General features: G+C 45.0%; 1 protein-coding gene across 2 annotated transcripts in view; it reads left to right on the top strand.

The window, feature by feature from the left end:
• Positions 1–10,762, top strand: part of PIK3R5 (phosphoinositide-3-kinase regulatory subunit 5) — a 54,467-nt gene extending 43,705 nt beyond the window's left edge. Inside the window, exons 11-20 of one of the 2 annotated variants that reach the window (XM_083429787.1) lie at positions 80–224; positions 550–675; positions 1,491–1,619; positions 2,581–2,674; positions 3,784–3,860; positions 4,142–4,235; positions 6,291–6,373; positions 6,518–6,630; positions 7,634–8,280; positions 8,389–10,762. In XM_083429787.1, coding sequence (XP_083285913.1) covers positions 80–224; positions 550–675; positions 1,491–1,619; positions 2,581–2,674; positions 3,784–3,860; positions 4,142–4,235; positions 6,291–6,373; positions 6,518–6,630; positions 7,634–7,781 — 1,009 coding nt within the window. In that variant the 3' untranslated portion in view covers positions 7,782–8,280; positions 8,389–10,762. Of the gene's footprint in view, positions 1–79; positions 225–549; positions 676–1,490; positions 1,620–2,580; positions 2,675–3,783; positions 3,861–4,141; positions 4,236–6,290; positions 6,374–6,517; positions 6,631–7,633; positions 8,362–8,388 lie in introns of both variants that reach the window. The other variant, XM_083429786.1, reaches the window with a different exon arrangement.
• The last annotated feature ends 4,652 nt before the right edge of the window (positions 10,763–15,414 follow it).

Genomic DNA, 15,414 nt, shown 5'->3' with positions numbered 1-15,414 from the left:
GACTGTGGACTGAAGGCTGTAGCAGGGCGGTCTCCATCTCACTGTTTCCCATGTGTCCATTCCTATTCATTTGCTGCAGATCTCAGGAAAGCAGCTGCCCCTGGCTAACTCGGTACTTCAAACTGCAGTTTTACTATGTCCCCGTGAAGAGGAGTGGCCCTACCTCATCTGCACTGACCTACCCTCCTCCTTCTCCAGGAGATCCACATTCCCGTGGATCAATGGTATGCTTTTGGGGAATGGCAGGCTTCCAGGGAGCATGTTCCATTATGCCAGGAGGCACAATATCTTCACTTTTAGCTATTACTGGTGATTTTGGGGTGCCTTATTTTGGAAAGAACCTTCTTGCATTATCTGAGATAGTGGGGATAGCCTGGCTTATGTGCCTCCACCCTAAGAATCAAGAACCTTTCACAGCAGGAATTTCAACCTTGATCTCTTTCGATGTTGGGAGCAATTTGGGCATCCTCTTGCTATGATTCTGGTAAGACCTGGCCATCGATAGCAGCAAGCTGGCTAATGGGCTATGCTTCTTTCTTTGATTTTCAGGATCCTAGTTTGGCAGGGGTGGAGAGCAGCACAAACGATATCTCGGTCTACATTGGTATGCTGGATCCATGGTACGAGCGCAATGTTCTTGGGCTAATGAACCTTCCCACAAATGTTCTATGCCAGGTAGGTCCTGAACTCTATACTGCTTATGCTCTAAAATAGCAGCGCACTCTCTTTTTGTAAGATCCAGGCCTCATGGTGTAGCAGTGTCCTATGAGCCTACACTCAGTCATCTCCCCCATCCTTTGAGCTTAGGTGGTGGGCCAGTGTGGGTCTAGAGCCATGCTCAAGGCTACAGATTGCCATCACCACTGCCATCTCCTCAGCTGGCCCAACTAGCTGCCCACTCACTGATGTTGCCATCACCACCCACCAACTCACCAGCTATTGCTGTTGGTGCTGGGTTCCTATGGGGGCTGTATGGAGCACTCTCCCCATCTACATGTATCTGCCTGAAGAAGGGGTTCTTCTTCAAAGTAAAGCACTGAAGATAAGGCAGCTGCTGAGAATACTTATGCTGTTCTCATTTTTTCTGCAGTGGTTGGCGATTCTGGTTTTAAACAGAATTGTTGTGACTAAGCGGTGCACATTTTCAGGCAAATAGCCACAGGGTGCTCAAATGTCGACTCCTCTCTTGCTCTTGGAGGATGCCAGAGCTCAGTGGTAGAACACCTGCTTTGCATGCAGAAGGTCATGAGTTCACTCCTCAGCAACTCCCAGGGAGAGATGCCTGTCTGAAACCCTGGAAAACCAGTGCCAGTGAGTTTAGACAATGCTGAGCTAGAGAGACCAATGGTCTGACTTGGGATAAGGAAGCTGCTTATGTTGCTGAAGAAAGAGTTACTAGAGTAGGTGCTGCAGTTGAATCACCAGGGCATCCTTGGCCTAGACCTGTGTGTGTGAATGAGGGGTTTGTTCACTTTTTGCTCTTTCCATAGCAATCTGCCAAACCTGAGGGTGAGCCCCTAGAAGATACAACAGAGCAGCTCCCCATCCTTGCTGACATGATCCTTTATTACTGTCGTTTTGCTACCCGCCCAGTGTTGCTGCAGGTCTATCAGGTAGAGGTGAGTTTGGTCCTAAAGCCTCATGGGATTGGCCACACAGCTAAAGACTCACTTCATATTTGCTGGAGAGATGAGAAGCAACTGCGTGTTCCCTGTCTTGTGTTTGGCCAGGCTGGGCCTCCATGATTTGAGCCACTACTTTCACTCTGTAACTGTCACATTTGTCAAATATAGATAACTTGCAATGTGGTAGCCACTATCAGTTCTCTCTCTCTCTCTCTCTCTCTCTCTCTCTCTCTCTCTCACACACACACACACACACACACACACACCTGCCTACTAAAAATGTTGTCTGTGCCTTAATGACAGGAAAATTGGAAGCCCCTCCATAGGAAATTGATATGGGTCCCATCAGAGAACAATTGTCTGCTCTCTCCAATCCAGGACTGGAAACCCAGTTCAAACTGAGGCTTCCAGCTCTAGTTTAAGGCAAGCAGTAGTTCATAATCTTATTTTACCCAGTTCAGACAAGATAACAAACTCTGGTTTACCCTGAAATGAGAAATGAAAAAGTGTGTGAACATAAGTGTCTGATACTTATGATACTTTGTAATTGCCTGATGACTGAACCACAACCTGAATGAAGTCACTGTGTAAATACGTCCCAACTGCCTGACACAATCTTCTGCTTGTGGCTCCTCTTGAAGCCAACTCTGTGTGGCCTCCACACACACAAACTGATGTTGGCTTCCTCACTCCAGGCCTATTTGTTATACTGCATAGAGTGACTTCCTCAGCAGCATATAACTCTGGGTCCTTGTCTTCTTCTTTTCAGTGATGCAATTGAAAGGACCTAGTCTGTGTTTAAAAAGTTGTGTATTGGTACTCTGTTAATTAGAATCCCATTTTTGCCCCTAAGCTACTGGGTTGTTTTTAGAAAATGTTTGACCTAAAGAAGGGCTGAGCTGAATAGGGTGTCTCAGAAATGCTGGATTGACCTCTTCCTTCCTCAATTCCGCAGCTCACCTTCATTGGAGGACAGACAAGGACAGAGATCTTCATCCACTCCCTAGAGCTGGGCCACTCAGCAGCCACACGGGCCATCAAAGCCTCAGGTATGCTTCTGATAGATGTCTGCAACAAACTAACATAGCTATTCCCCTGAAGGGGAAAACAGAGGTGGGCAGGAGGAAACCAAATTCCTAATCCATAGAAAAAGCAGCAAATTGAGAATTTGGACAGCATGATGATCTGCTGGGATGGGTATTCTCCTATTAATACACTAGGATTAGGCACCTTTGAAACTCTTGGTGAATACAGACATAACATGTAGAAGAAGAGGAGGAGGAGGAGGAGGAGTTTGGACTTGATATCCCGTCTTTCACTCCCCTTAAGGAGTCTCAAAGCAGCTAACAATCTCCTTTCCCTTCCTCCCCCACAATAAACACTCTGTGAGGTGAGTGAGGCTGAGAGACTTCAGAGAAGTGTGACCAGCCCAAGGTCACCCAGCAGCTGCATGTGGAGGAGCGGGGAAGCAAACCTGGTTCAGCAGATTATGAGTCCACCATTCTTAACCACTACACAAGAGGACCTTTTGCAGTTGTACTGACAGACATGCATGCTACTAGAAATTCCAACGCTGGACTTGCCTCTCCTCCTCTTCTTGAGGCCTGTTGCCTGTACTGGACTCATCTGTCTATCTGGTAGCCTCTGCTGCCATCTCCTCCTGCTGGGGAAAGTTAACACAGCTGTGGACAGCAGCAGAAACGAGAGGATCACCCGCTCCTTCTCCTCCCCCTCTGCAACATGCAACAGAATAGAGAGGGGGGTGTGGAGAGCCTGGTTTTCTTTCTACCTTCACAGGATGGGGTGTGTTCTTTTCCTCTCTCAGACACCTACGTAGAGTAGGTTGATCAATTCTGCGAAGTTACTTCCAGTTGAACTGGGGAATGTGGCAGCAGAGTATGGGGTGGCGAGCCTGGGACATGCAGAGGCAATGCTGATGACTGGGGCAGCTTTTCAGTTTTTTGACTTGCGCATCTGTTTGTTCTGTTGCGAAGCCTTCCATGTTCTGCTGCTGAAGAACCTGCCCTTATGTTGCATCTGCCTTCCCCTTTGCTCTTGAGTATAATGTCCTGGGATACATTACAAGAGACTCTGCACTACATAGCCCTTGTCTGTAACAAGGTACTACCTCCTCTCTTTCCCCCTTTTTTTGGTGCAGGTCCAGGCTGCAAGCGACTGGGCATAGATGGAGACAGAGAAGCAATCCCACTAACACTACAGATCGCCTACAGCAAGGTAATTCAGAGGTAGCAGCTGCTGCTTGCTCCTATTGCTGATGTTTGCCTCTAATATTCAAGCCTAGTGCTTTAGCTGGGCTGGAAAGGAGAGGACCAGCTGCAGAGAGGCAAAATACAGGGAATGAAGAGGCCACATGTGAGCGAAAGACTTGCACTCTGGAAGCACTTTTGGAGAATGTTTTAATTAGATGGGGCTGGGGCTGTGAGCAGTGGTTGCCCCCCTTTCTTGCATGCTTCCACAGACTAGAGAATAACTGGGGTGCTGTGTGATCCCTCCAGAGAGCAGTCAGTGGACGGAGCCGCTGGAATGACATTCAGAAAGTCTGCACAACCATCAATCTCAGCAAGACCTGTAAGAAACAAGAAGAGCTTGGTGAGTCTTTATGCTAGGGTGAACATGACTTTTTGCCACCTTCTCCCAGCACTTAGGTGGAGAATGGGCCAGGTGATTTGGAGAAGCCCTTTGCAACAAAGGCAGCTCCTGATGTAGATGAGCATGCTCTTCTCAGTGTCTGTCTGTGTCTGTGTGTGTGTGTGTGTGTGTGTGTGTGTGTGTGTGTGTGTTGTGAGCAAGCTGTTTTGTCACGTGTGTGTATTTCTATATAAATATATACACTGTTGTCTTGTTATGATGGTTCCTTGTTTTGCTGAAGCATATTGAAGGGAAGCTGCTGACATGCACATTTGGAATGGAGTTATGCCACTTCTGCCAGGCAAGGAAAAGGCTGCTGCACACAAAATCCACACAATCTGGCTCTGTTGCATGTGTAGTTAGCCCCTTGGGGATTTCAAAACCTCTTACAGATAGTGGGACAGTTGGCATAGGAATGTAGGCCAGACCCCAAACCACGACCCACCTGGATTACTACTTCTGCATGTTGCATTTCTGTTGACCAAATGCTGCAACTTCCTTTTTCATCCCTCCCCTTTTGCTTTTTAAAAACAGCTTGACAGCTAGCTTCAGAACTAACTAATCTGCCAGAGTCATGCAGTAATACACTTGGCCACAAGGTGTCACAAACTTTCTGGCTAATGCTGCAAGGACTCTGGCTCACCTTCTGCACGAAACTCAGGGTTGACGCTGGTCCAGCTCTTTTAAAGAAATTCTATTTTTAGCCCACTATAAAGCAACTGGCTTTCAATTTGAAATACTTTTAATTGCTTGCATAGACTGAGTGGGGTTTTCTCACGGAAATACATTTTTAGGAACCATCTAGCAGAACATCACAGATTGGTTCTTGGATTTTGTAAGGTGTGAAATGGGAAGGCACTGCAGAAAAGTGTGGGCAAGTGTCTGCTGTGTGCAGCTTTGCCCCCAAATTATGTGCCAGGGAAAGGGATTGAGGTTAAGATAACTAACACATTGGTATTTGATACTATGGTGGTGAAGGAGGAGGAGGGATGGGAGATGAAAGTGTGATGAGTTTTGGAGTCAAGGGTGTATTGAGGTGCTGCAGAAACTGTAGCCGCTGGACTACACCTTTCATAGACTTCTTCCTGAAGCTTACAGAACTTTTGCAGAGCAGCCCTGCTGTCCATAAAATGTAACTGTGTGTGGCTTCTTCTATAATGGGCTCTTAAGGGTCCCTCCAGACTGGTGCTTTTTTGAGGGTGCATTCTGCAACGTGTCACTAGTGCAGTAATAGTGCATTAGCGGCAGGTTGATGCTAAACCATCCACACATCATTCAACTCTACTAGTTGTTATTTCCTAGTGTTACTGCATCACAGTGTTCGAAACTCCCATTGTTCTAGGCACATTTTGTGACAAGAAATTTCATTAGCGCAAGCCATTTCTGAGCTCTGGGCGCAGTAACATGCCTGAGATTTCAGATTAAAACTGCAGAGTGGAAGGAAAGGAGGACCTTTTTCTGCCTCCCCATTTCCAGCTACTCTCTGAAGACTGGAGAAGAGACCCTCTTAAGAATATTAGGGGGCTGGGCAGGGGAAGGACTAGACCATGTGAAAAATGAACATAATATTTTAGCTGCAGTTCATTCATTTTCAGCTTTGTATTCTTGTTATACAAAAGCATGCCTAGACATTCCATTGTTCTGTCCATAACCTAGGTTTAGCGTGCCATTTAGCTTTTAGCTTTCATATCTCAGTTTCTCACATTGCTGCATTATTGACGTCTGGAGGGGCACTCTTGCACAAAGTGCAACAAAAGTGAGACATCACCCACCTCCGGGACATGTGTGGTATGAAAAGTGACAGGCTTTCAGTAGGTAGCTATGGAACATGCACAGATTGGAAACATGTCTGCCCTAAAACCTCTGCAGGCACAGAGTATTGAAAGCAGGATCATGTATAACCATCCTGATACAATCAGAACACAAATAATCATGAATGCACAATAAAAAGGATGTCTGGAGGTGTTGTTCTCAAAGTTCCATATACTAGTATAGCTCCTTTCCTGTTTCTTCCAGATTCAAAAACCGAATGCTTAACTCTCACTGCAACAGAGGTAATCAAGAGGCAGAGTTCCAAGTCCAAGAAGAGTTTCAATCAGGTAGCCTGACCTGTGGGTCTTGACCCTTTGTGGATTTATTTTCATCTCATGGTGTTGTTGGGTGGGCAAGAATGCTTTTAGCCTTGGTGAATTTCCCTGCTGCTGCAACCACCACCAATAATTTGACTGATTTTTCTTCTGCAGCAAATCAGTGTGTCTCAGATGAAAGTGGACAAGGTCCAGATTATTGGGGTGAACTGTTCCTTTGCTGTGTGCCTGGACCAGGATGAGAAGAAAATTCTGCAGAGTGTCACCAGGTAGGAAAAACATGGGGTTGCGCGCTCATCTCGCTCTATAGGCCGAGGGAGCCGATGTTTGTCCGCAGACAGCTTCCGGATCATGTGGGCAGCATGAAACCCGAGCAGCACACAGAAATACCATTTACCTTCCTGCCGGAGCAGTACCTATTTATCTACTTGCACCTTGATGTGCTTTCGAACTGCTAGATGGGCAGGAGCTAAAACTGAAAAACAGGAGCTCACTCTGTGGTGGGGATTCGAACTGCCGACCTTCTGATCGGCAAGCCCTAGGCTCTGTGGTTTAGACCACAGCGCCACCCATGTCCCTGGGGTGAAGCAAATTCTTCATTCCCACCAAGTTCCAGCAGATCCTGTAAGAAGGTTTAGTTAGTTTGGAGGACATATTCTCTAATCCTCAGCTGCTTTGATTGTTCAGGGTGACCCAAGTAGCCCTTTACAGCAATTTGATTTGGGGGCAGCCTGTCAGTCGTCTCCCTCTAGATTAAGTCCATTAAAAAGTATATAGTGTTGAATATTCTTTGTGGATAGCCTTAAGCGTAGTCTACTTTATCCAACAGTGACCCTTCACCGTTTATGCAGCTTAGTTCACAATTGAAAACTTTCTCATAGGAGATCTCTGCAGTGATCTTCAGGATCCAAGCTGGGTGCCATTCACTTTGTGTACTTGAGCAGGCCAAACATCTGGGTTGCAATGGGGATCAGGACTTCTGATCTAGGATAAAATCCATCCAGATATACTCCTTGTGTATGGTGAAGCTGTGGCTTCTGAGTTTAAGTTTTCCAAGTAGAGTCCCCTTCACTGCATAGTCAATCTACAGGTACAGGGGCCAAGGAAAACCTGCCCTATGTATTTCTGCTAGGTGGCTGCACCAGTATGCCCACCTATTGACTGAAGAATGTGCTGCAGCTTTGCTCAGGGTTAATAATGCACTTAAATGTGTCTGTGTCTCCTCAATAAATCAACTTCTGCTTCAATCTCAATGCCCTGCTGTATTCACAGGTGTGAAGTCTCTGCATGCTACAAGCCCAAGACCAGTGAGCCCTGCATTGAGGAGAACCCCTGTTCACTTCTCCCTACCCAGAATTCCTCTGACTTCTGCTCTCTTCTCTGCTTACCCATTGCCACCTTCAGTGGGGCACTGCCCTAGGGAGTCGGAAAGGATGGAGTGAGTGAACTGCTTCCAACTCCCAGTGCTGATCAAAGGTGCTACCAGGCATCCAATGGAGATGGACCTCCACTGAAAGAGGAAAACCCATGGCATGCGTCTTCCTGCCCATGCTGGATAGCTTGGCTTCAGCAGAAGCAGGGCGTGGTAGTCCTCCCAGAACTGGGAAACAAGCACTTGACACCCCTGGAATATGAAAGGGTTTGGTGTTTTTTAGGGGAAAGAATATCTACCATCTGTGGTTCCCCCATGAGTGCTGTGGAGAGAGAGAGAGAGAGAGAGAGAGAGAGAGAGAGAGAGAGAGAGAGATTGCAGATGGCATGGCATGAATGTGATGGGGGCACATCTGAAATGCAGAGAAGTTGGAGGGTTTGACTGGCCAGTTTCTGCTAAACCACTGAAAAACTTCACTGAGAGTGAGAGAATTGCAGCTGTCTGCTCCCCCCTTTAAACAGGGCATTGTTGATGTGACTGGCCCAGGGTGGGGCCTGACAGGCCTATAAGAACTGCTGCTGTGGCTACCACCCAGGAGGACTCCCCTGCTCAGCGCCTGAGGGCCCCAGTCCTGCCACTCACCACCTGGCCCAAGGCAGGGCCTGACAGGCCTATAAGAACTGCTGCTGCGGCTACCACCCAGGAGGACTCCCCTGCTCAGCGCCTGAGGGCCCCAGTCCTGCCACTCACAGTCCTGCCCAGGGTGGGGCCTGATGGGCTCTATAAAGGACTGCTGCTGCGGCTGCTGCTGCTGGGTAGAGAGGGCTCTGTTTTGTTTTGTTTTGTTTTTGTTTTTTACCTATGTCATTTTAAACTCTGATATGAATGGTGTATTCTTAGTTTTAGATTTTGATTTATGTGGAAATTGTTTCCCATTTGGTTGTGTATTTTTTTTGGTGTGGTTTATTTATTGTTTATGACTTTTGTAATTATGTAAATCTTGTTATGCTGTAAGCCGCCTTGAGCATTGTTTTTTTAACTGTGGAAAGGCGGCATACAAATAAAAAATGATGTTGATGATGGTACTTACTGCCCTACAAACAAGTCCATAACAACAGAGGTGGGGTATTTTTTTACAGCTGGAGTTGAATGCAGCTTTTGTGCTTATGCTTTGCTGCCATTCACAAATTGCAGGGATTGCAGTATGTTGCACCTTGGGTTTTTCTTTGTTAAAATTGCCCGATGCTCAGTCTGTTAAGAGTCACCAGGAACTGGAATTTGGAATTTGGTGGCCAGCAGGAAGCGTGCAAAATGAATGAACATGCACTGAATGAAACTGAAGGGCAAATTGGAGCAGGGTGTGCTCTCAAATGGAACAGAACGGTTTGATGACAAGTGTCAGATGAACCAGAGTGCTTCTCTGTAAAAATAAGATCGGAGAAGAAAACACTAATAGCCATCTATGGTTGTCAGTGGATGCCCTACTTCTCTGCAGGAGAGCCTTTGGAGCAAACCTGTTCTATTAGCCTAACTTCCTACAGAATTGGATGGCTTTGAGGTGTTCTTGGCCACCAATGCGTTTATTCCAGGCACAGGAAGCCCATGTTCCTCCAGGTGGTGCTGGACTCTACCTGCCACCATCTTCAGCTGGGTATGGCCAATAGTCAAGGATGATGGGAGTTGGGAGTTCAGCAACATGCAGATGGGTACTGTTTCCCCATTCCTGGTATCGTGGAATGCAGGGCGTTATATGCTCTTGTGTTGCTCCAGATTTGCGACACCCAGGTGGAATCATTTCAGAAGGCACAACTGCAGAATTTATGAATGGGTGGTTGCTGTAGCAGAGCCAAAGAAGCCTCATAACAGAACTGGAAAACAGCTATCGTGGTTTCTCTTGTTCTGTAGCAGGGATGGTCCTCTAGATGATGATGAACTCCCACCGTCCCTCGTCATTGCCCATGCTGGCTGGGGCTTGATGGGTGCTGGAGTCCAACAGTATATGGAGGGCCTCAAGTTCTCCACCCTTGGTATAGAGCGGGACTCCTTTCCCCCCTGAAGATGGAAACAAAATGTTAACCTGAGAAATGTAGGTAGCACTGAGGTCCATTTTAATCGCCTTCTTACTTGAATTAAGCCATTTTTACATGAAAGTTATAATAATAATACATGCTGTTTACTTGCTTGCTTTTGAGAGGGGAATGCAAATGGGTGAGACTGATTGTTGATAGTGGGAGGTGGTGACTAAAGGGGCATTTTGAACTCCCAGTTGCAGGGAGTGTCTGTGTTAGTGTCAGCAGAATGTGGAAAGGAAAAATCCAGGTGAACAGGGTCCTCCTACCTTCTCATTCCACTTTTTATTCTTATTGAACACACACACACACACATATTTTGCATGTGTAACAGTTGCATATTCTTTTCTCAGGGAGAGGAACAACCTGGGGTTAGGTGCAATGCAGATTTCTCAAAGTATCAGCTAGTAGTTTAGTGATCAAGAAATTGCTGGGTGAAGAATTGAGGACAAGGATGTCAAGTCTCAAATTCTTCCCTAGAAAGCTTCCAGAAAGGTGCCCACACAGAAGCCATGGGATGCCACAAAGTGGTGCTTTTAACAGCTTTTGTATGTCCTGTTTTTTGTTTTTAAAGCACTGATTTTGTTCCTTAAAATGAGCTGTTTGCCCTTGGTTTCAAGTTGCAATCTTAACACCTTACCCTCTCAAGACCACTGCCACAGACCTGCCTGTAAAAGCAATTTGTGGCAATAAAGGCAGAGTGATGCACTGTGATTTTCAGTAGCTGTTTGTAAGAAGCTTTAGGAAGGAAGGAAGGAAGTGTGTGCATTATAAATGCAAACTTTTCTACTGAAATTGAGTACCTTTTGTCTGTTGGAGCATTTCCTTAATAGATGCAAGAGTTGCTTGCTTTTGTACATAAACCCACTGTGTAAATTTTATATTGTGACCTAATTTTATAAAATATTGTTGAGATATTTTATTGTAAATTTATTTGAAATAAAGCCACATTTTCATAAATCAAGACTCTGCATGTTTTAAAAACAGCCTCGTTGTTTTTAATATGTTTTCTCATTTGCTTCATTCTAATATTCAGGCTGCTTTTTAGCCAAGGGAAAGCTGTTGCATAGTTGAACCACTGGATGGCACCAAAGAATCCTACACAATTAGCATCAATAAAGCCTTGTCCATAAGCAAAACAGTGATTACTGTATTTGATCCTCCTGCACCTGCTCTGTGTGTCCTCTACGAAGTTCAATACAAAACCAAGGAGTGACGCAGGTTCAAATTCCCACTCAGACATGAATTTCACTGGCTAACCTACCTCACGGGCAGGGGTACCTTTACCTTTACCTTAACCTACCTCACAGGGTTGTTGTGTGAATGAAATGGAAGGGGGACATCATATAGCAGGAGGGATGGGGTATGTCAGGTCTGTCGCTAATTGTTTGACTCCAGCTTCTGTTATTTCTGACCATTGGCCACAGTGGCTGGGGCTGAAGGGAGGCAGAGTCGAACAACATTCCTGCAATACACACTGCCTTGATCTGTTGATCCCAAGAAAGTTGGAAAATAAATACAATAAATAAATATTTATCGGAACAGTACAATGCATATTTCAAAGCAGAAAAGGGCATATGATTGATAACCTATTACCCACAAAGAACAGACTGTGTTTCTTTGTACAAAACTATGATAAATTTTGATCACAACTGCAGAATTGTACAATGTATATTTGCTTCATTCAGTAATTATAAGAGAGAATTCATGAATTAAAGTGCTTTCATCAGGTAAGTTTTAAGACTTAATGAAACTAACAGACTGAATTTAGCCATGTTCATTCTTTTTAGTGAATCTATTCTGAGCAAAACCTCATTGAATATCACCCATCCCATCATGCCACAGAGTCTCCAATAATTGGACAGTGCTATTTGACTTTGTCATGTGAGTTCACTTCCACCCTGAAAATAGTAGTAGTAGTAGTAGTAGTAGTAGGAAATTGTGCAGAAAGGAGATTGCTCAAAGGTTCAGGGTGAGTAGCATTATCTTACACCAGTTGCAAAGTTATCTCCTACCTTATTTCGACAACTCTAGATGGCTAACATGCAATTTCAAAAAGCAATGAAGTAGACTGTTCAATAAAACCTGATGTTAAAAGAACTCCTTTGTATCTCTTGAGCCTAGTCAGCGTACAGTACACTAAAACTAAAATATAATACAAAACCACAAATTTGCATACTTGGGCACCAAATTGCCTTAGACCCCAGCCTGGACCATCTTGCAGGTACCTGCAGTAACCAGCTGCACTTATTTCCAATAGCTTCACTTCATGTGTTTAAGGCTGTTTTTTCCAAACATATGAAAATACAATCTGTAGTAATTTAAATTGCTTCCGGCACTCATGTTTTCCTGTGCCCGAGCTATCATTATATGTCCCTCTTTTCTCCCCCGGCATGCAAAAAAAGTTGCTTGTTTATTGCTTTAAAAATCCTCCCTGCTCTTAGCATTCTCAAATGAAGAGTGAAAATTAAAATCCAGAGTCCTTTTGTGTGTTTGTGGGCATGCAAACATCATCCAAACTATCCCCTGCTGGGCACATAGTGAATTCCTTTTTAAAGACTACACCTTTCACCCAGAAAACCCTTTAAGTCTGAAGCTGTTGCCTCGTGAGGAACCTTGCAGCTATTGAAAAGAAATGTTCACGTATTATTTGGTCTTTGGGGGAAGCTTTGGCCTTATATGGGGGTCAAAAGTTTCATTTGTGAACTGTTGGCTGTCAACAGGAATTCAGATGAGAAACTTCTGAGATGGTTGTTGACAATTCAGGATTTTCACTTTCTTACATTAAGGGAAGCGATAATGTCATTGTGTTTGTCACATTTATCACATCCCTATCCAGCTGATGAGTAAAATTAGCTTGTTTTGATCTGATTGTACCCTCATCTGACCACTGGTATGTTGTGCAGATTGTGCTGATTTTTGTACTTGCTTTTATGATTTCAATCACTGGGTGCCTTTTTGTACTCTTTTAACTGTATCACTTAAGTGTTTCAGCCTTTTAATCACTGCTAAACCTTAGGATGGTGGTTAAAGTAAAAGGCTATAGCCTATACTCCTCCGGAGCATACAGTATATATTTGCTGCCCCTGCTGCTTTTTAAACTCACATGAGTTTAAAAATAAAGTTTGTCGTGAGATCTACTTTAAGAGAAATTAAGGCAATGATTTGGATCAACAAAATAGTGAGGGAGTGGTTAAGACGCTGTTAAAGGTAAAGGCAAAGGGAACCCTGACCATTAGGTCCAGTCGTGACCGACTCTGAGGTTGTGGCGCTCATCTCGCTTTATTGGCCAAGGGAGCTGGTGTGACTAAACTGCTTCTGGCGAACCAAAGCAGTGCACGGAAATTCTGTTTACCTTCCCGCTGGAATGGTACCTATTTATCTACTTGCACTTTGACGTGCTTTCGAAGTGCTAGGTTGGCAGGAGAGGGAGGGTGGGTTAAGGGTGGGTTGTGTGCAGTATGGAGGCAACAGATGGGAGACAGCCAGCAAGCAGTTGGTCTCCCTGCCTTCTGCCCTACCAGCTCCATGGACACCTGCCACCACTGGATGATAATTTCCTGCAGAAATGAGAGTGAGATTGTGTAGTGTGTGTGCCCACCCATGTAGTGAAATTTATTGTCCTCATCTGTATGAATTATTTCTTGCCTTTTAAACCAGTCTTCAATGATCTGCTGGATATTTGTTTCTTTAAAGCATTCCCCCCCCCATACCCTTCAGCCAAAGCAGAAACACTGAGGTCCAGCGCTGAGGGCCTTCTGGTGGTTCCCTCACTGCGAAAAGCCAAGTTGCAGGGAACCAGGCAGAGGGCCTTCTCGGTAGTGGCACCCATCCTGTGGAACGCCCTCCCTCCAGATGTCAAAGAGAACAACAACTATCAGACTTTTAGAAGACATCTGAAGGCAGCCCTGTTTAGGGAAGCTTTTAATGTTTAATGCATTACTGTATTTTAATATTTTGTTGGAAGCCGCCCAGAGTGGCTGGGGAAGCCCAGCCAGATGGGTGGGGTATAAATAAATTATTATTATTATTATTATTATTATTATTATTATTATTATTATTATTAAGCCCTCTCCCAGATCAGCTTATAAATGTCAGGTGATCTGCCCTGAGGTTTACAGTGCAAAAGGCACAGCACAAAAGGAAAAGGAATTGGGAAGGAGGAGGGGGAATAAATCAAGCTCCATGCATGAGTTCTTAGTTACAGTTTGTTTAACTTTTAGAAATCAGATACTGCAAGTACTCTCTTGAAAGGCTTCCTGCTTTGCATCTGCAGGAAAGTGCCTCTGGTAAACATTTAAACCCATGGGGGTTCAGATCTTCCCATATAAGGATCCTGTTGTCCCTGCACTCTTGCCATGTGCTTGCAACATACTCTGCTAAATCAGGATGATTCTGTGACAGACCCCTGAACATATGATCTGGAATAAGGCTGCACATCTAAGAAGAGATGACCCTGAAGCCTCACTTGGACCTGAGCCTGGAGTGAACTGAGCCTCTGAGGAGCTGAGCAGCAGCTGTGCACAAAGGTCCTTGAGAGGGAGATTGGATCACTAAACCCAGGCTTCATACACACTATACTTTCAAAGCCTATTCAAAGGACATTCTTTCTCAAATAATTGTGGGCACTGTCATTTACCCCTCAATTCCCCAAAACCCTTAACACACTAATTATTGGGAAGAGGGGGGTGTTTTCTAATGTGCTTTAAAGGTACTGTGTGTTCACAGCCTCAAAGATGGTGGAATTTGGAAACTGGAGCAGCTTCAGAGGTTGGAGAATCCATGATCATGACCAGTTGTCTTTGTTGAATGTTATTACATTTTTTAAAAATCCCACTCCTCTTCAAAACAGCTCAGATGCCCCTCTTCAGAATAGAGTACTCTGTTCCCCTTTTAGATTCACAACAACCTTGCAAAGTAGGTGAGGCACAGGGTCCCCCAATAAACTTCATGGCTGAGTGGAAATTTGAAACCAGATCTCCCCAGGATATGTCCCTACTACACCCTACGCCTACTACACTTGCGTTCTTCAGCCTTGAGTGGCCAAGTGTTGTTGGACTACACCTCCCATCATGCCCAGCCAGCTTAGCCAATGGGAATTGTAGTCCCACACTATCTGGTAGGGTGCCAACTTGAATAAAATATTGGGGGGGCAGGTAAGCCCTGCCCCACATAATCGATCACAAGACGTGGCACACACACACCATTTGAATGACAAGGCCGATTAACTTGGGGGGGCAGCCCCCTCAAATATTTTATTGGGGACCAAAGGTATCTAGGTCCCTAGGAGTTGGCTCCTATGCTCTGAAAGAACACTGCAACGCGCCTGCCCATGTTTATTGTATGAATTGTCCATTGAGTGATGGGCTTTTGGAATGAAGATTTGTTCGCACACTGCCCATCTTTGGTTTCTAGCTTGAGGAGTTGCTCGGAAGTGGTGTCAAAACAGAACTTTGGGGTTCAGCTGTGCGCCCCACACAACAAGGATGTGCGTCTGTGGTTGTTGGTTAGTACATACAACTTCTTCTTTCTTTCTTTTTTAAAAAGTTTTTTTTTTAAGTTTACCATTTCAGAAGGAGGAAACTGATGAACAGGAAACGCGCAGAAATGCT

Source organism: Podarcis tiliguerta, assembly GCF_965153285.1.
Source record: "Podarcis tiliguerta genome assembly, chromosome: 2".
NCBI classification, from domain to species: Eukaryota; Metazoa; Chordata; class Lepidosauria; order Squamata; family Lacertidae; genus Podarcis; species Podarcis tiliguerta.
The sequence above is the reverse complement of the archived record's forward strand: the minus strand, read 5'-3'. Positions and strand labels throughout refer to the sequence as shown.